The sequence below is a fragment of the Chiloscyllium plagiosum genome, unplaced genomic scaffold (genome assembly GCF_037043375.1).
Source record: "Chiloscyllium plagiosum isolate Xiang-an unplaced genomic scaffold, Cpla_swu_hap1 HiC_scaffold_14, whole genome shotgun sequence".
NCBI classification, from domain to species: domain Eukaryota; kingdom Metazoa; phylum Chordata; class Chondrichthyes; order Orectolobiformes; family Hemiscylliidae; genus Chiloscyllium; species Chiloscyllium plagiosum.
The window spans coordinates 72021981-72042651 of record NW_028270152.1 but is presented as its reverse complement, the minus strand read 5'-3'; the positions used below and the strand labels follow the sequence as shown (position 1 = coordinate 72042651).

Below are 20671 nucleotides of genomic sequence, written 5' to 3'. Positions count from 1 at the left end.
CAATTAGGGAGAAGTTTACATCAATGTTTGAGCAATGAAAATGACTGTTTAATAATCTTATGAAGTAGGTTTTAGAAAAGAGTGACCAGAACATGACAGCATTTTGCACTAAGTCTGAAAGTGAACTTAGGTGAGAAATTAGGGTCTTAAATCTGAAAGGAGACTATGAAGTTAAGAGGGGTAAACTGGAAATGGCATATTGGGAAACTACATTAAGAGGTATGACAATAAACATTTTACTAATTACTAACTTTCAAAGAACTCATACATAGTTTACGACAAAAAGTGCAGAGTAACAATGTAGTGTTACACTGCAGTTAAAAAAATCAACAATTATCTTAAATCAAAAAGGTAGCTGGGAATGGGACAGGTAGATGAAGGGGAGGGAGAAGGTGATAGTTCGGAGAGGAGGGTGGAGCGGATAGATGGGAAAGTCGACGGACAGGTCAAGAGGGTGGGACCGAGTTGGAGGCTTGGGAATGGGATAATGTGGGGAGAGGGGAAATGAGGAAACTGGTGAAATCCACATTGATCCAGTGTGGTTGCAGGGTCCCAAGGTGGAATATATGAGGCGTTGGGTGGTAAGAGTTTGGCGATGGAGGCAGCTCAGAACCTGCGTGCCCTTGGCGGAGTGGGAGGGGGAGTTGAAGTGTTCAGTCACGGGTTGGTGAATGGGTTGGTTGGTGCGGGTGTCCTGGAGATGTTCTCCGAAACTCCCTGCGAGTTGGCGTCCTGTCTCCCCAATGTAGAGGAGACCACATTGGGTGCAACGGATACAGTGGATGACATCGGTGGAGGTACAGGTAACTTTCTGTCGGATGTGGAGGTATCCTGTGAAGCCATCCCAAATCAAGAATAAATGATAATTGAAGTGATGGGAAACTATGTTCACTATAATTTTAATTGGGAAAATAACTCCTAACTTTAGCACTACCACAATGCATTTACAAAAAGATTCCTCTTGAACCGTATTAAGTGCAATGATTATTTGGAGTTAAAACAGCAAAAAAACACTGCTGACTTCAGGCTAAGGCAGCTTGTATCAGTGTTAATATTGCTCATGATTACAGGAATCATTGTAATGCTACAAACTACTGTGATTTTACTACACATTATGCACAACAGACAAACCGCAAGAGTCAAACATGCTCACTATAAACAGCGGGGACTATAAGCATAATTGTTTTGTGCAAGGCAACATTCTGCCACTCCTCAGTCAATAAACTACACATTACCTGCTGAAGATGAGATGCCGGTCAAAGCAGCCCCCATCCACCCCTCCGTATTTAGGGAAAGCAGACCTATGTGTCACACGACTAGTGAAGTTCAAAGGTGCCTGCCGTCTCTGCTTTGGTTCTGGGCACTGGTGAGGAGTAAAGAGGGAAAAAGGAGGGCAGGTGACAACAGGGTTCTTGCAACGGGCATGCTGTTCCCGGAGGTATTCTGTTATGATACTGTCCAAGGAAGGTGGTGACGGGAGATGGCGGTCCAGTTGCTTTTTAATAGCCGGCGTCTGGTTGTAAGCCCCATAGTCTGACTTCTGTCGAATTAGTCTCTGCTTCTTCAGGTTGGTGCCATTGCATGGAGATGGCTTTTCCTTGGAAAAACTTATCTTGCCAATAATTGGCGAACCATTGGGACAGGAGAGCCCAGAGGTGGAGGTGGCTCCTTGTGTAGCTGCCACCTTTGCTTGGCAGGATGGCGGAAACGCTGTTAGGTTGATGGTTCGAGATGATATGCCATTGGCTAATCTGGGAGTCCGGGGTAGGCTGACAGGGGAGGTGCCAGGGGCGGTTGTTGTGAAGGCTGGAGAATGTGGTGGTGCAGCTTGGATGGCTGGTGTCCTGGGAAGGTCACCCTCCTTGGTGAGCATTGACGCTGTATCGTGCAGGCCATGAGACACCAGATGGTTGCGGATAAGTAAGAGCAGCTCTTTCTCAGAGAAGGTGATCCGTGTTTGTGCCACCACATCTGCCTTCTGAAGCCGGGCCAGAGATACATCGGAGCCAATGGACAGCGGCTTCCCAGAGACACGTTCAATCAGTTCAGAGGCATACTTGCAGAACTTGACATGCTCGTGTCGCTTGTCCTGAAGCACAGGCTCCCTCATCAGTTGCTGGATCTGGCCACTGGTGAACAGGGGCAGCTTGCTGATGATCTGCTTCACAGCACTGCTGCGTGACAGACCCACCAGAGCCTTGCACGCCAAGGTGCGGATTTGATCTGCATCTGTGATAGGTGTCTTCACAGTCAACAGGGACAGTAATACCTTGATGCCATTGTTGGCCTGCACCACATTCCACATTTTAGTCAGCACACTCTCTGTGCTCTTGGGGTTCTGCAGGTTTTTCCGACGAGGGGTTCCAGAGTTGAACTTGCCGATGCTGGAGATACGCTTATCAGGACCACAAACACAGTTGATAATGACTTGAAGAGCAGATTTCTGTGTCTCAGCATCATTTGCAAAGATATCCCCCTCAGCAACTCCAAGGATAATGCTCATCCCTACAAAAGAAAGCAAGGCCCTTTATTGTAGGATACAGTTTAATAGATTTGTAACCTCTAAGTTTTACAGCTCACAAACAGTTAACTAGCCTGCTTTCTGTCACCTCCCTTTCTTGATTAAGTGGTGTCACGATGGTGTTTCTTCAGTCTGCTGGGATCTTTCCAAAAATTAGGTAATTTTGGAAAAATGCAACTTCTAAGGACTCAGGATGAAAGCCACCAGGTGCAGGAAAGCTGTCCACCTTTAGTTCTAATAATTTCCCAATAATTGAAATATCCTCCCTTCCTTTCAAGTCTTAATTTTCAGTTCGGCCTGGGACTTGCCTTTTGGAATCTTCTACAGTGCAAAAAAAGGTACAAAATATCTGATCAAGGTTTCTCGCATTCCCTAGTTTTCCATTACTAATTCCTCGGTTTCACCCTCTGCTGGACTAATGGTCGCTTCAGTTTCCTTTTTCTTTTGTAAATACTGTTTTTATACTTCTAGCAAACTTTCTCTCATACTCTGTTGGAGTGCAGTCAAGGATATTAAAGGAAGTAGCTAAGAGAAAACATGTGCTGAATGTACCTTTCCAAGAATTCAGATTCTTTAAATCCATAAAATCCCAGAGGATTGAAAAAAAATGCCATTGCTCACCCTTATTCAAAAAGGAGACAACAACCAGTTACACAGTTAACTATAGGCCTATGAGCTGAACATCCAAGATGGTCATCTAAAAAATTATAAAAGGTGCAATAGTGGAGCATTTAAAAATTCATAACATAAGGAAGCAGTCAGGTTGGCTTCATGAAGAGGTCATCACACTTGACAACTTTATTAAAGTTCTTCTAGGAGGAAAAAGCTGGATAGACAAAAGGTAATTGCCTGAAGTAATACACTTGAAAAGGTGTTTGATAAGCAAAATAGGATACTTAACAAGTGCTCATCACGTTGGATAGTATATTAATGCAGAGGACTGGCTAAGTAAAGAACAGAGTTGGAATAAAGTGGAACATTTTCAGGCTGGCAACCTGTAACTTGTGGTGTGCCATGGGGATCAGTGCTTAGGCTACAATTATTTGCAATATATATTAATGACTGGGACAAGGAATGTACCATTGCTAAGTTTGAAGATAACCCAAAAATAGGTGGAAAGGCAAGTGGTAAGGAAGACAGAGTCTGCAGATGGATGTTGACCAGTTATGGCCAAAAAGCTGGCAGATGGAATCTAAGATGGTAAGTGAGAGATTATGCACTTTGGCAGGAATAGGAGAGGAGTGAATAGAATAAATTTGCTCTGTAAACCCACTGCCATTATGAAGTGAACAAACAGAACTCACTTCAAGCAGGACACAATTGAGTTTGGACAGTCTGGTTTCACTTAGCACCTAGATCTCACTTGCATGATTAGTCTCATTTTACTAATGATGGAAATTTTTGATTCTGGACGTTAAGCTTTGAAAAAGTGACCATGAAAAATACACTCACCCACCGCAGTCACAGTTGAGGACCCTTCGTCCATCACATCTACAGGTTCTGCCAGCAAAAGCTGAGTTTTGGAAACTACAGTGAGAACAGCCAGCACGTCGAGAGCACAACGCACAGTGTCATTCCTGAAGGAAGGAGAGAATAGAAAATTAGCGTATGTCACACTTTAGATTTCAGAGATATCATCATTCACAGCAACATTTTACATCCCGGATAATTATAGTACACTCTATAAACCTGTACAAAAACATCTCATCTTGGTAATGCAACCAAGCAATAAAATTAATGGAGACAAATCATCTGCAGAATTCTTTTAAGGGCTAGACATTAAATGCCTTTTTAAAAAATACAGCATTTATAACACAGTAGCACTATGCCAATGTTTATACCAACAACACACAAGGTGCCTCCCACTTTATTTCATAGCATCCTATCAGCATACTCCTCTATCCATTTCTTCACGTATCTATTTTGTTTCTCTCAAATGGATCTATGCCAGTTACCTCAACACTCCACACGGTAGACAGTTCCACATGCTAACCAAAGTAAACCTCCCGAATTCCTTATGGGATTTTGAATTGACTTTTATAGGCCCTAGTTTTGGATTTCCCCATGAACAGAAGATCGTGACTACATTTATCCTGTTAATAACTCTGAAGACCTCTATCACATCACTTCTCAGTCTTCCTTTTTCTAGGGAAAGCAAGCCCTGGCATTTTGATTTTTCCTAATGCAGTTGAATAAGTTGTCCAGGAAACCTAATGGTACTCCGAATAGTGCCTTAGAATCTTTTACATTCAGATCGGACAAGGATGGCCTGGATAGATGAACCCTCACTACAACACTGCATCTGAAAGATGACACTTCAATATTCAACACTCCTTCAATGCTGCACTAATGTATCACCCCAAAAGGTGCTCAAAGCTCTGGGACTTGAATCCATGGTGTACTGGCTCAGGAGTATGTGGTACTAATTGAAGTGAACCAACCACAAAATTTGCACATACTCCATAATGCACGTTTCGTTAATGCGGATTCACTATAACACAATTGACGAATTGGGGACACTGTTTCTATAGCACAATCTTTTAAAGCGTGTATTAGTTATAATGCAGTTCTGATCTCATTAGTTTGAACTGTGCTTCTATTACGTGATTTTCTTATAAGACAGTTGCACGAGAACAGAACTATTGTGTTCTAGTAGAACTGGCTGTAGACTTGAAATCAGTGTCCTACTCCATGCTCAAATCCACTAATTCAGGAATGACTTCTAAACAGTACATTACAAGCTTGTTGCTTAGTAAACTGTTTTGTTTCTGAACAGATCCCAGATTAAATACAATTTCAGTCACATTCCCTTTTAAACACAATCCAATCTACATATATTTAAAGTCATAGAGCTGTACAGCATGGAAACAGACCCTTCGGTCCAATCCGTCCAACCAATTATCTAGTCCCATTTGTCAGCATTTGGCCCATATCATTCTAAGTTCTTCCTATTCACATATCCATCCAGGTGCCTTTTAATCAAGAGACAGACCTCATTAAAACATTAATGAAAAAGTCTACCCACTATTATTGGTTTAAAAAAACAGTAGGGTTATACTTTAAAACTAGCCACTTAACTGCTCCCCTGCTGTGAGCTCCCCCACACAGGTTTTTCCAAGGTCAGCTGTGAATTTTGCTGTTTGTTTTCTTTTAAGAATAAACTCCAATGTCAAGAGATACTTAAAACTAAACAGTAAAGTCAGAAGGCTACGCAGGTTCACTGCCTGGTCAGACGGCTGCGCAGGTTCACTGCTCTGTTGCTTGCACCTCCTACATAGTATCTGCTTGCTCTCTCTTCCTTATTTTTAAAAGTGCTGTTGTTTTGATTTCTCCCCCTCCCCCCCAACTTCCAAATCAGTGCAACAGTTTATAAAACAGAAACTGTAATCACTGCTTTGATAAATGAGAAAATTGGCTTCAATACTGAAAATACCTCAAAAAAAGAGCAGCTGCTACAGCCAGAACTACTTCCCATTTTCCAGAAGACCTTGGAAGACCCAGAATCATTTAACAAGCTTCAGCTAGAGATTCAACCATCATTTTGGCAAGTGAAATGGCCAAATGTGACAGAGGTGTTGAGATCCTTTCTTTACAGATATGAGTTAATTCATGAGCCTGCATCAAGATTTCAGAGATATTTACAATTTGTATCATACGCTTCTCAAAACAGAATTCACAGGCGAGAGAGACAGGGAAGAGAAAAAATATAATATACCAGGGAATGTGTAATTTTAGTGTACAGGTCTATTGCCTCCAACATGAGTCACAGCCTTCAGAAAACACACCCCTCATTTTCAGACATCTCTCCTCCTCATTTTTCAAAACTTTCCTCTTAACCTCGGTCTCTAAATTCTTCCCCAATTCTCCTCCCAAGTCCTACTTGGAATAGAAATTTCCTTTGGGATGTTTTTCCAAATTAAAAGGAAGTTGACATAAGAGACCTAAGGATCAACTTTTTCACACAGAGGATGGTACATGTATGGAATGAGCTGCCAGTGGAAGTGGTGGAGGCTGGTACAATTGTAACATTTAAGAGGCATTTGGATGGGTATATGAATAGGAAGGGTTTGGAGGGATATGGGGCCGGGTGCTGGCAGGTGGAAGTAGATTGGGTTGGGATATCTAGTCGGCATGGACGGATTGGCCCGAAGGGTCTGTTTCCATGCTGTACATCTCTATGACTAAGTGTAAATTTTTGAGAATCATCTAATCAATGTCCTATGAAAGTAGACACGCTCCATTGTCTGATAAGAACTGTTCAATCTCACCAAATCTAGTTGAACATAGTGATTAGTCAGTGTATTAAAGTAGCAACCATGGAGTTTGAAGTAAATGCTAATACTAATGACGAGATTAAATACTTCACCATTTTCTTCCTTAGAATACATATACTAAGTGTTTTTGAGTGCAGTACTTTGCATTGTTACAGGCAGACAGGAGGTGCTGATCGATCGTTTATAAACAGAGTGGTTAATAGGATCTTCACTTCCAATTGTTGAGTCATGCAATCCCCTAGAGGCCAACTCCAAGCTAAGAATGTCAGAGAGACAAGTTTGCCTTTGAGATTACAAACTTAACCACAACCAAACCACTCCTCCATCAGAAATAACATCTGTTATGCTCAGCTGTCTCTTTGTCCTCACCAGAGGATGCTGGTAAATAACTGCCACAACTTTAACAGGTGGTCAGGTCCTGATACCTCCAATATATTTTTTTTAAAAGCCTCCGAGAATTGAATTGAATCTGCCCAGTTAGTTACTTTCTTTCAGTCTGCTAGTTAGGCTGCACCCAAAACCCATTCTCTAGCCTCGTGACCACCTGTTAAATTTGTGGCAGTTATTTACCGGCATCCTCTGGTGAGAACCAAGAGGCAGCTAAGCATAACAGATGTTATTTCTGAGTGGTGGTGGTTAAGTTTGTAATCTCAAAGGCAAACTTGTCTCTCTGACATTCTTAGCTTGGAGCTAGCCTCTAGGGGATTGCATGACTCAACAATTGAAAGAATAATACTTATTCTATTATTGCACTGCAAACTGCTACTAACAGACGTTCTTTTTTCATTCATTCATGGGATGTGGGTATTGCTGGCTAGGCCAGCATTTATTGCCCATCCCTAAGTGCAGTCAACAATATTTCTGTGGATCTGGAGTCACAGCCAGGCCAGGCTGACTAAGGATGGCAGAATGCTAAAATATTTGTGAACCAGATGGGCTCTTAGGACTAAACCAGAAATTACTGTAGCAGGTCTGCGAGCATCTGTGGAGAGAAAGCAGAGTTGACATTTCAAATTCAATGACCCTTCTTCAGAACAGTTCTTAAGACAATTGAGAGTGACTACATGGCTGCCATTAGACTAACCTTTAGTTCCAAGTTTTTAAACTGAACTCTAACTTTACTACCTGTCATGGTGGGATTTGAACCTAGGTCCACAGATCATTAGCCTGGGTTTTTGGATTACTAGGCTAGTGACATCACCAAGGTTCCCTCTAAGCTGTGTAGCTGTTTGGACCTTGGAAGACCCTGCAGCTGCAATGATAATCAGATGGAATGCTGACTACCATGTGTCCTTGCCCTTTGCGGTGTCATCACCTGAAAAGAAACGATTTCTTACTTTTTTTCAAGGTTAACCGTAAGACTAACTTGCACCTTACCTAGCCTAGGTCAGTTAATTCAAATGAAGCCTTGGACCTTCTTAGTCTATGGAGCCCAATCTACTAGAGCAAAGGCTTGGATTTCCCTTTGGTTTCTGTGACACCCTGGACTGCCGAAACAATTCACCACATTCCTGACAGAGCCATTCTCAAGATGGTCAGAATTGGTAGAGGTGATCAAAAACATGACCATCTTTAGGGGTAAAAATCACTTCTCATTTTCTGTTCAAAAGCAGAACTATTAGCAAGGGACTTGTTGGCCCTCTAATCAATATCTCGTGAATTTACCCAACAGATAAAGGCCATTAGTTCCTATTAAACTGCACAGATTGATTTACTCACATTTTACAATTAGATCACAGATTTAGGTAGCAGGTCTTAATCATGTCTCGTGCCAGAAACACATTCAATTGTCACTTGAACCTACACAATGCTTATACTTCACGTACTGCTCGTCAAATTAATCCACAAAGCCACATTTGATATCCTTTCTTTCCAAGGTTCCTTGTTTTACTGTGTCAAATTGCATTTAAACTGTTCATCAAGTTGATTATGGTCCTTTGGCTCAATTTTGTCTATTCTTCAACCTTTGCACTTCCCTCTGAACATCTAAACTTTTGATCAGTCCTCCAAATATCTCCATGTTAACTTAGCAATCACTTTTTGATTGTATATCTACAAAGCATCTTACAATACCTTTCTAAGAGAAAGTGAGGACTGTAGACGCTGTGATCAGAGCTGAAAATGTGTTGCTGGAAAAGCGCAGGTCAGGCAGCATCCAAGGAGCAGGAGAATCGACGTTTCGGGCATGAGCTTCCTGAAGAAGGGCTCATGCCTGAAACGTCGATTCGCCTTCTCCTTGGATGCTGCCTGACCTGCTGCGTTTTTCCAGTAACACATTTTAAGCTACAATATCTTTCAGCCTTAAATATGCTGCATAAGTACAAGATGCCATGCCAATTTTGGTTTCTTCTATAAGATCACCAGATGATAATGAAAGAAAGCAAGATGTACTCTGTTTCCTTAAACAAAACTAGCTGAAACAAGCTAACCACTATTCAAAACCATTGCGCATCATCTCAGTTTCAATCTGGCCTGACCTCCTGCAACCTAAATCGTCTTTAATACCAAAGTTGTCACCTTAATCTATCACTACTTATCTTATTTCTCCAAACCTAAATCGCGGGCAAAAGCGGTCTGCAGGTTCAAGAAATGAAAATACCAAGAATGTTACGCTTCTAAAGTTCCTAACCCGATAAAACAATAGCTCTGTTATCCTGAACATAATGGTAGCCAAACTAAAATGGTTATTTCAAGCAAATGTGAGCTTATGTCTAAATATATGGATGCATGTATTTGCCTATACAATAATGGAGGGAAAATCATGGCTTGAGTAATGCCCATACTGAAGGCCTAAGACTATTGTTTCCATCCTTGAAGCCAGTTTGAACTTTCTTTCAGGGCTCCGCACAAAGCTAGAAGCAGAGAAAGATCAAGGAAATGGAGAATAGGCAAAGTGAAGATTTAGTTTTCAGAAAATGGGGTACGAATGACTTAAACAGCTAGGCTTATTCAAAACCAACAGCGAAATGAATTAACTCGCTTCACCTCCACTGTTCAGCTGATAAACGGGAATTTAGTAAAAGGTGGTAAACTTGAGAATAACATCTTCACAGTCACATTTTGCAGTGATCCTTCAGCTGAAAATTTGGAATCATGAGTCAAAATCTACCTGCCATAGTAAGTCCTCCAATCACAAGCGATGGATATGAGCTGTAACAAAAGTTGTACACAAGAGAGCTTGTGAAAGACTTCAGCGGGCTCCCAGAATAGCCTTGCTGGGCCATATTCAATCAGAAACTCCATCATCTCCATAACCTGCTCATGGGTATAGGAACAGGCCTTAAAAAAAAGAAAAGAGAAAGATTCAAGACAAAGTAATTAGTTCTAGTAGCTCCAACAGCAGCCACCTCAACACCGAGGCTCCAATCTGTCATAGCAGGAGGGCCACATTCAGGTCATAGCAGTCATAAAATCCCTACAGTGTGGAAACAGGCCCTTCGGCCCAACAAGTCCACACCGACCCTCCAAAAAGTAACCTACCCAGACCCATTTCTCCTCCACTATTGCTCTACATTTACCCCTGACTAATGCACCTAATCTACTCATCCCTGGACACTATGGGCAATTTAACATGGCCAATTCACCTAACATGCACATCTCTGGACAGTGGGAAGAAACCAGAGCACCTGGAGTAAATCCATGCAGACACGGGGAGAATGTACAAACTCCATACAGACAGGAGCCTGAGGCTGGAATTGAACCTCGGTCCCTGGCGCTGAGGCAGCAGTGCTAACCACTGAGCTGCCCCCTGCAGAAATGTGCAGAAACTGGTTGACCACTTCAACAGATGTTTTTCTGATGGATCACCATTTGATCAAGAGAGGGATTGCCAGAGCATAAAAAGGCCTTTAACCCAACTGATCTAAAACAGATATTTGAACAAAATATGATGCATGTAAGGAATATCTTAGAATCAGAGATTTTAGAGTGTAGAAAGATTCCCCTCAGCCCATGATATCTACACTGGTCATCAAACATTCATCTATTTTCATGTTATTTTCCAGCACTTGGACTATAGCCTTGTTTGCTAATGCGTTTCAAAAGTTCAGCTGAATAGTTCTGACAAGTCTCAAGAGTTCCCACCTCTGATTTTTTTTTAAGACAGTGAGTTCCAGATACCCACATCCCTCTGCGGTTCACTCAAATCCACTCAATCTCCAGCTCCTTGTCTTAAAACTGACTCATTCAGCCTGCTGCTAATTTCTCCCTACCTGGACTGTCTTAAGCACTTAATCGGGTACTCTAAACACAGCATTCCCTGTTCTAAGGAAAATAACACCAGCCTATCTAGTCTCTCTTCAAAGCTGAATCAGTCCAGCCCAGGCAAAATCCTGGTAAGTCTCTTCGCTACCCTCTCTATTGTGTCAGTCTCTACCACCTCTGCTGGCAACAGGTTTCAGGCACCCACCACCCTCTGAGTAAAGAACTTTCCACACATCTCCCTTAAACTTTTCCCATCTTACCTTGAACTTGTGACCCCTAGTAATTGAGTCCCCGACTCTGGGAAAAAGCTTCTTGCTATCCAAACTCTTTTCCTCTTGTGATTTTGTAGCTCTCAAATCAGGTCTCCCCTCAACCGCTGTCTTTCTAAAAGAAAATAATCCTAATCTACTCAACCTCGCTTCATAGTTAGCGCCCTTCATACCAGGCAACACCCTGGTTGAACCTCCTCTGCACCCTCTCCAAAGCATCCACACATCCTTTTGGCACTGTCGCAACCAGAATTGTACTCAGTATTCCAAATGTGGCCTAACTAAAGTCCTATTTAACTGCAACGTGACCTGCTGACTCTTGTCCTCAATACCCTGTCAGATGAAGGAAAGCATGCCGTATGCCTTCTTGACCACTATCAAATTGAGTTGCCACCTTTAGGGTGCAATGGACCTGAACACCCAGATCACTCTACATAAATTTTCATCAATTAAATGGGCACTGCAAGACGTTTGAAAATAACACGAATAAAGCATAAGCAATACTCAATACTGACCACAATTAGTCTATGAGCACAACACACTCTTTGAAAGTTCTGGAAAAAGTGTGGAGTACTTTCTCTCTTTGCAGAGCATAGTGAAACCATATGTGGTTAAATGTCCTCAAACATAATTCTATTGTCATGTGACCTTCCTACTTGCAACTAATTCAGAAATATCCTTCAGCAAATATTAGATGCAGAACACATATGGTACAGGTTGTGTGTTCATTTTAACGAGCTGCAACCTAATCTTATGCGCTGAGGACTTTGGTTCAAATTCCACAATTAATAAAATCTGGAAGTGAAATCTAATCTCTGTTTGGCAACCATGATTCACTGTTATAAAAATTCACCTGGCTCACTAATACCCTTTCGGGAAATAAATCTGTCATTAACTAGTCTGGAATATGTCTGACCCTAGGGCCACAGAAACGTGGCTGACTCTTAACAGCTCTCTTGGTAATTAGGAATGGGCAACAAATACTGGCCTTGCCAGTAAGGTCTACATCCTATGAACAAACAAAAAAAATTGATAGAAATATAGCCTTTTTTTATTAAAAAAGCAGTGCAGAGTTACAGCTTCCTTCTGGAGAGTAGGTTTCCCCATTTAAGAGATGAAAATGGAGATCTCAGTCCAAGTTATTGCCACAAATTTGAGTACCTTCATCATTAATGCCCATCTTTTGTCTTTTTGCGACAGTTATTTTGCAATTTTATCATAACAGTACACTCTTCCCATGTTTGAACTGGTTAATTTTTTGGAATGGACTAATTTTATTTTAAAATTAAACCTGAGCATTCCAGACTTCTTTCTGATCTGTGCTCTTTTTGCAGCTCTATAGTTTCCATTCAAAAGGCTACATTACATTAAATCGAATCAATGCTCTTTTGACATAAACTTCCTCCTTCCTAGGCCAATCTTTTCTTTACTTGTTGCTGCTAGCTGTAACTTGAATTTATCAATTCAATCTTTAGACAGTTTCTATTATAACCCATTCTTTCCAGAATCTGCGGAACCCATCTCGTTCCTCCTGCTTCTACAATACTAACAGACCTACACTTTATCATGATTATTTCCTGTTTTTGTATTCTGCATCACTTCAATGTGAAGGTATTCTGTATAATAGAGGCCATGTTTCAAACTGATCATTTGATTTTCTTGGGTTTAACAGACTGTTTCATTACACATGCTCACGCAAAGGTGGGACTAGTTTGGTTTGTGAAACCTGGTTGGCACGGACGAGTTAGACTAAAGGGTCTGTTTCCGTGTCATATGACTCCATGACTATTAGCAACATAAACAGCTTACATTTTGGAAAGCTCCTCCAGATACATGAAAACTCCTCTTCAGTGAGCAAATGATCCACAAAGGGATAACATATCATACACGTGACTCAAAGCTACTACTTCTGCATGGGTGGATCTGCATTAATTCTATTCCCATCCTGATTCCACAGACCTCCAATAATCTTCAGTGGTCAGCAATCAGAGAATGAGTGTTTACAAATCATTGCGCCACAAAATGAATGATTTGCTGTTTTCCATGTGACAGTAAAAACAAAGATCATCATTTCAAAATGAATCACACATGCTAAGTAGGATGACTTTGATGAATGATAACTATTGATTTTAAATATTTGCTATAGGTTCTGTTGGAATGTCAAAGGAGGCAACAATTAATTCATGAAGCTTTCAGAGCAAACCACTAAACCTGTTACGTGGTTTGGTGCCAAACTCTCCACCCATCCTGAAAATACTGACAGCTCTATATACAGCATCGTTTCTCTGCACACACCTTACACGGTGGGTGAGGGTGAATAATTGCACCGCCTTCTGTTCGTTGCAACGATCTTTTCACCTGCTCCAGTTTAATTCCCAAATGTGACTCGAAGTACCTACGTAGAGCCATACATGTGTGCTTGGCAGTCTGGCGACTGGCAAATATCTCGTCGTCACTAAGCAGTGCACCCTGATCTTCAAGGTTTAAGATTTCCAGTGTGCTGATCTACAAGAGTCACATAGAACAAAGTTAAATTCAGGTCACAAGGACGATCGGCACATGATCAAATTTAATTATGTAACAGATGAATTCTACCCAGCCCTTTGGTTTGGCCTTTTAATTTGATAATGGCTGATCTACATTTCAATCGCATTTACATGCCTTAACTCCACATCCCTCAATACTCATACTCAACTAAAAAAAAAATCAACTTAAAAGCATCAACTTCTGCAGAATCTGTAGCCTGCTGGGAGCAAGTGTTTCAGACTACTGCTACTGTATGTGAAAAAGCAGTCCACAAATTCCACCTGGATGACGTGACATTAAAACACGTCCTCAGCTTTGTCCACCATCCTGCACTTACCCAACAACTCAGTTTAACATTTTAAGCGTCTCAATCAGGTCACCATAACAAATGTTAACTTGCTGATCCAAAAGAATAAAATGAATTTGGTTACAGGTTTAAGGAGGTACTGATTACTCAATAGCCATTTTTATAGATCCCTTTACAGATTTTCTCTCAAAAAATGGTTTGCATGTTAAAACATCATCTTCTGCTGCCTCAGGAGAGATGCTCCCCTCTTGGCAATCTAGGACAATATTTTATTTCTTGACCCATTTATGTGGATATTTGCACACTATTACCCTCAGTGCATTTCTTTCAGCTCCAAAGACATGAGAAGAAATGTTGCTCTACCAGCCCAGAATCAGCTTACAGGATGAATAAAAATTTGCCAAAAAACATCAACTTACCAGGTTTACCACTCGTCGGAGACCATCTTGTAAATCAAAAAGCTCCAAAATAGAGCGAAAAGCGAATGAGATAGAGAAAAACAAGGTGGCATGACAGCGGCCTGACTCATGAGAGCATTCCAGCAGCCACAGGGTGTAGCTGACAACATCGGACAGTACGTACTGTGGTAACAAGCACAGCTAGAGAGAAAAGAACAAGAATCAACACATTGGATAGGAAATAAATGCTTGCAATAAATTAAAAAGGAACGACTGGCATTTACATAACAGTCTCAGGATGTCCCAAAGCACTTTGCAACCAATGTAGCAATTTTGAATTATATTTAATCTTGCATTGCAGGAAACACAGCAGTTGATAACACACAAACAGCAATACCATAATAACCAGTTAACTTGTTTCCAGTTGTTGGCTGGAGGATAAACATTGACCAGGATACCAGTGAGATAATGACAGCACTTCCTCGAATAATACCACCATGAGACCTTTCACATCTGCCTGACAGTAGAGACAGGGCATCAGTTTAACAACTCATCTGAAAGACGAGACCTCGACAGTACAGTGCATGCATACTGGATTCTCTGCCTAAATTTTGTGATTAAGTCCCTGGACTGAGATTTGTATCCATACCTTGTGGATCAGAGGCAACAGTATTAACTGAGCCACAATTATACAACTTGCACTTATATATAGCAACGTTATCAATCAAAATATATAAGAAATCTAAGGGCTCATTAGGACAGCTGATGAAAAGCTTGGTCAGAGGTAGGTTTTAGGGAACTCAAATGAAAATACAGGTGGAAATGCAGACACCTATGGTGGGATCTGCAAATGTTAAGATGCAAATGTTGAAGGCATGTCTGTCAACAATGGGCAAAGAACACTATGGCTACTAATGTGTAGTATCTTCTCTGTCAGAGATGGTTATCTTAAAGACTGAATTCTCAGGTAAGAGAAGAGAAACATACAGGTGAAATAATCAGCCCACTGTGGATTAGTCAGGATCCAGCCCAAAAAAAAACTATCAAAGTATTTTAATATCCTATGCATTTTATTAAGTTTAGCAAAAGCCACTCATATTTCAATATGAATGAAGGCAATCAGAACACAGTGCTAGACTCACCCGTTCCATTGCGTCCTGGTTGTAAGCCAAATAATACAAACACAGGGATACTCCTGTGGCAGCCATGGAGGGCCTGGGAATCTCCAGCAGTTTCTGAACTCCTTCATGAGCCACAAACTCAGCTGCAAATTTTTTGTGTAACAAGAGAGAGGCCAAGTACTGTAGAGGAGGAAAATAGTTGTCAAACATTTATAAACCATGATCAAAGATTGCAAACCATGGGGTTGAATGGCTCGCTTAATACACAAGTGCTATGGCACTACATGGTATGTTCCCATGAAGCCGACATCACAACCCATACTACAAAGATGGTCAATGAGACATTTGCTATCTCGCTCCTTCCCAAACTAGATTGTACATTGAGCAAAAGTTGCAATAAATTAGAAAAACAATGCCCCTCTATACCACCACGTCATTCCCATCACCTCCATGTTTTCCTCCTTAAAAGCACTGATTCATGCTACAGACAGGGAATTCATTCAAGAGACCATATAAATGGTACAAACATTGTGGCAAAGTCTGTTGTATGCTCCAGCATATTCCAGCAAAGGTCACAAGAAAATCAAAATTGAAAACACTTTGATTTTCTTCTCCCACGTTTTGCCCGGAACTCTTGGGTTCCAGTACAACTAGCCATGCTAGGATCAGTTACCTCTGTGTAGGATGGAACATAAGGCATCTTTAGTGCACACAAAAAGCAAGTTGACAGAAATAAATGAGCCAAGGTAGATACTCAATCATGATGCCACTAAATGATGGAAGTTCCTAGTCAATTTCTAATCTGTTCTGAGGGTTGATCGGCAGTTGGCAAGTAGCACTTCTAAGTTTGAAAATCAGACCAAGAACGTCTGAGCTATGAGTTGGAAAACTGACCAGAGTTTGTCACTCTAACATAATTGATCATGTGGGAAGTGCACATGGATATTTAGAATTCTTTGAAATTTCCTTCTTTAAAAAACAGCCTTTGAATAGCTTTAAGGCAGAAATACAGAGATCCTCAGTAAGCAAAGTGGTGAAGGATATCATGGGATTGGTGGGAAATATGGAGTTGAGGCTGTAATCAACTCGGCCTCTTGATTTCATTGAGCAGTGAAGCAGATTCTAGGGGTCAAGAGGGCGTTCTTGCTTGTAGGACAGGGTCAAGCTCATCTGTGAGAAGCGGATTGAATCAGTGGTCAGCCAAGCAAATCAATACATACAAGCTACATGGGCAACATGGTGGTATAGTGGTTAGCACCACCACCTTGCAGTGCCAGGGACCTGGGTTGGATTCCAGACTTGGGTGATTGTCCGTGTGGAGTTTGCACATTCGCTCCTCAGAGTGCTCTGGTTTCCTCCCACAGTCCAAAGATGTGCAGGCTAGGTGGATTGGCCATGCTAAATTGCCCATAGTATTCAGGGTGATGCAGGCTAGGCAGATTAGCCATGGAAATACAGTTATAGGGTCAGGAGTAGGTCTGGCTGGGACACTCTTCAGAGGATTGGCGTGGACCTAATGAGCTGAATAGCCTGCTTCCGCATTGTAGGGATCCTATGGCCCATTCCTCGATTTGCTCCCCGACCTTCCTGAAGGTATTAAAGGTAGGACCCAGCTAGTATCTCTCTATTAAATCATTCAAATAACCATCTAACTTCTGCAATCTGACATATCAATCACTGGAAGTAACAATAAACCGGATTCCGAGCCTCAGTGACTCCGTTTTACATCATACAATTCAATTACATATCAAGTCTTTAAAGAACTACACAAGACCTTTTCTTTTTAACACCAACAAGCACAAAAGTATCGCATGAAGAGAATGCCCCAGCAACCCAAGCTTAACGCAATGTTGTCATACCTTAAGAGCTTCAAAAGTCAACTGGACATCATTAGTCTGTTTCAGGTCAATGTAGTACATCAGCAGTTCTCGAGCACCGAGCTGCATGAACACAGCCAGCAACTGGCATAAATCAGAAACAACACAAAATTAGAAGGCTAAACTGTAACTCTCTTTCTCCGACTGGATTGCAGTATGTGGTCAGAATAATGAAACTGCTCCACATATCTGACACAAATTCAACATAAAACTGAAGATCTAGATTGCTAGTTGTCACCTCTCATTTTGGGGACAAGGTAGGAATAAAAAAAAAGATACTCGGCTCCATGATTTTCCAGTGAAATCTACTGATAGAACACCAGCATTTCACCTGGAACCTCATTCCAGCGCTCATTGCTTCCTCACGGTCCAATCTATTCAAACTGGTGAAGCCATCAACATTCACTCTTGGCCCCATAATCCCGAGCAGTTATATGCACTTTCACCCAGCACAAAATACTAGATAATGACCATGTCTAGCTTAAAGATATTGAGGTTAACTTTGGCAACCCTATTCTCAGTCATGGCTAAGATCAGCTAACTGCTCATGGACCATATAACTTTGGGCTTTTCATTCGCTGACTGCTCATTACAGGAACACCACCTTCATTTTCCTCGAACTCCCAGATAACAATTATGTTCACAATGGATAACTAAACAGACTGTACTTCACTTGGCTACACTCTTCTCAATACTGACACAAAGAAGAATACTGCAGTTTTTCTAATGTCAAGTACATACTTTGGTATTGCGTCAATTTTTAGATCACAGATTGCTTATCTTGTTTGTGTTACAGACGCACACAAAAAAGCCAAACAAAATAGTTACTTTCAGCTAATTGCTTTTGATTCAAATTTGAAAACACCTCTTCACAATGTTCTCTAACCAAAGAACAGAATTCAGTTTTACAATTATTAGGTTCAGTTTCCTTAAAATAACACAGCACAATTTATGGAACACTTTTTCATTAAAAACAAAGTACTGGAGAAACTCAGCTGGTCTGACAGCATATGTGGAGAAGGGAAAACAAATATTACAGTTGAGTCTGACACAATTCTTAGTTTTGCATTACGTGGTTTCACACACACACTTCCAAATAATGATTTGGAGATGAAGGAGCAGCGCTCCGAAAGCTAGTGCTTCCAATTAAACCTGTTGGACTATAACCTGGTGTTGTGTGATTTTTAACTTCCAAATAAAACACTGTCCTAGAATAAGCAACTCCATGGAAGATTGGGTAAAACACCGAACCACAATCCATGACAAAAGAACTTTAGAAAAGGCAATTCAGCCCAACGTAACTGATTCCTCTGATACTCCAGTTCGTCCCCTATATTTGAATGTTATTAATGCTTCCATTTCCACTAACCCATCAGATTGGTTATTCCATACGTTTATGTCCTACCTAAGTTTTACATTTAAATTAGTTATTGTTACATTACTTCAAATTACCCAAGACAAGTTGGAAACAATATCTTGGGTTACCTTATCTGAGCTGCTTACACAATACAGCCTAGAAAGCAAGCACAAGTTTCTTTGAGCTGTGCACATGGCTTATTCCTTCTATATTTGGTTTTCTGTAGTGTTACCTTTTTCTTGATGTAATAGGGTTAGAAACAAGCAAAACAAAGGAGGCCTTTGGAAAATGACATAATTGGAAGTTCAACACAGGCAACGGAAAAACATAACCTCAGTGGAAGGAATACAGAGGATCACATTGGCCTTTTACACAAAAGTCAAGAATGTCTTTGGAGAACTGATCAAGTTCTGTATCACATTACTGCAAACTTAGATCAAATTTTGATCATCTCTCAAAGGTACAGCTTACTGAAGATGTGTGGGGGACATAGGACTGCATCAGGGTGGTGACCAGAAGAAATGCGCACACAGTCAAAAGAAAACTGTGTAATCTTGCCCAGAAATGAAAAACTGAGGAGACGCGGCCTATATTCTTTCAGGCTACTTGAAAGGCAAATTCAACAAAGCATACAAAATTCCTATAGGGTGCGACAGACAAGATGGATGTATCCCCTGGCTGAGGGGTCTAAAACCGGGAGGCAGAATTTCAGAAACAAATGGTCGGTCATTTATGATCGAGGAGGAGGAGGAGGAATTTCTTTACTCAAAAAGGGTAATGACTGTATGGAATTTTCTACTTCAGAGTGCTGTGGAGTTATTGAGCATATTCAATAAAAAAAGGATTGGTTTCTCAAAGAGAATATGTAGAGGTGAGGGAATTGTGCAGTAAAATGGTATTGAAGTAGGTCAGTGGTGATCTAATTGATTGGCAGACCAGATTTGAGAAGTCAAATGTCTACCTTTTTCTATTTCCTATCAGGACCTCAACCCCTCAGAGGAACTACATAGTAGAGCGCATTGGTGGTGTGTTTTCTGCTGAAATCTAGCATGGACTAATGGGATTAAAGGCTGCTGGCTTCAAGAATTCTGCAGGGATGAATTTAGCAGTGAGCCCAGGTCTAATGTGCATTGATTAACAGTACAGAACTAAAGGGAAGAACCTGCTCTTATACAGTGCCTTTCATAGGCTCAGGACACTTCAAGCACTTTACAGTTAATGAATTATGTAGTCAATGTTGTAACATAAGGAAACGGTTCCAAACTGACAAACCGGATGACATGACTGCAGTGTGAAATGAGATTTCTCACTGGGTAGCAGGAGATGCTCTTCTAGGATTGGAGGGGAGAACGCTTTTGAGAGGAGGGAAGTTTGTTCTAAATGTAAACATCTGAGCATTCACTTTGAAATAATCGCTGTCAGTGGGTGCGCTATATCATTAATTCGGTCACACAGTCATTAATGAAACCCAAATCCTGGCAGTGAAGCAAAATGCTTCTGTCACAAGACTAACAATCAAGAGGCCTGTGCTAATAATCCAGAGAACAAGTTAAAATCACAATATTTGAGTTTGAGAACATTAAACTAGATATATTTTAGAAAACTTAATTTATTTTAAAAAGACACTGGTATAGGGAAAAGTCACCATCACGCAGTCAGACAGTGCTAAAAGTCTACTTGAATCATTAATGCTCAAGACATGACTCCAATCGCAGGCAAACAATTGACTTTTAACTAGCTACTGAATGGGCCTAGCAATCCAATCAATTGCTTCAATCTGGACCAAATTTACAGGTTAACCAGGAACTAAAAATAAAA

The 20671-nt window shown here is 41.0% G+C and overlaps 1 protein-coding gene across 3 annotated transcripts in view; it reads right to left on the bottom strand.

The window, feature by feature from the left end:
- The window catches only part of dcaf1 (ddb1 and cul4 associated factor 1), an 85463-nt gene that overhangs the window by 30651 nt on the left and 34141 nt on the right, over nucleotides 1-20671 (bottom strand). For all 3 annotated transcript variants that reach the window (XR_015759432.1, XM_043708504.2, XM_087994519.1), the window contains exons 8-14: nucleotides 17479-17580; nucleotides 15641-15799; nucleotides 14520-14699; nucleotides 13563-13772; nucleotides 9905-10074; nucleotides 3974-4098; nucleotides 1236-2505 (exon numbers count right to left, since the gene is read on the bottom strand). Coding sequence is in view for 2 of the 3 variants with exons in the window: in XM_043708504.2 (XP_043564439.2) it covers nucleotides 1236-2505; nucleotides 3974-4098; nucleotides 9905-10074; nucleotides 13563-13772; nucleotides 14520-14699; nucleotides 15641-15799; nucleotides 17479-17580 (2216 nt within the window). In the remaining variant the exon portion in view is untranslated. The remainder of the gene's footprint in view (nucleotides 1-1235; nucleotides 2506-3973; nucleotides 4099-9904; nucleotides 10075-13562; nucleotides 13773-14519; nucleotides 14700-15640; nucleotides 15800-17478; nucleotides 17581-20671) is intronic.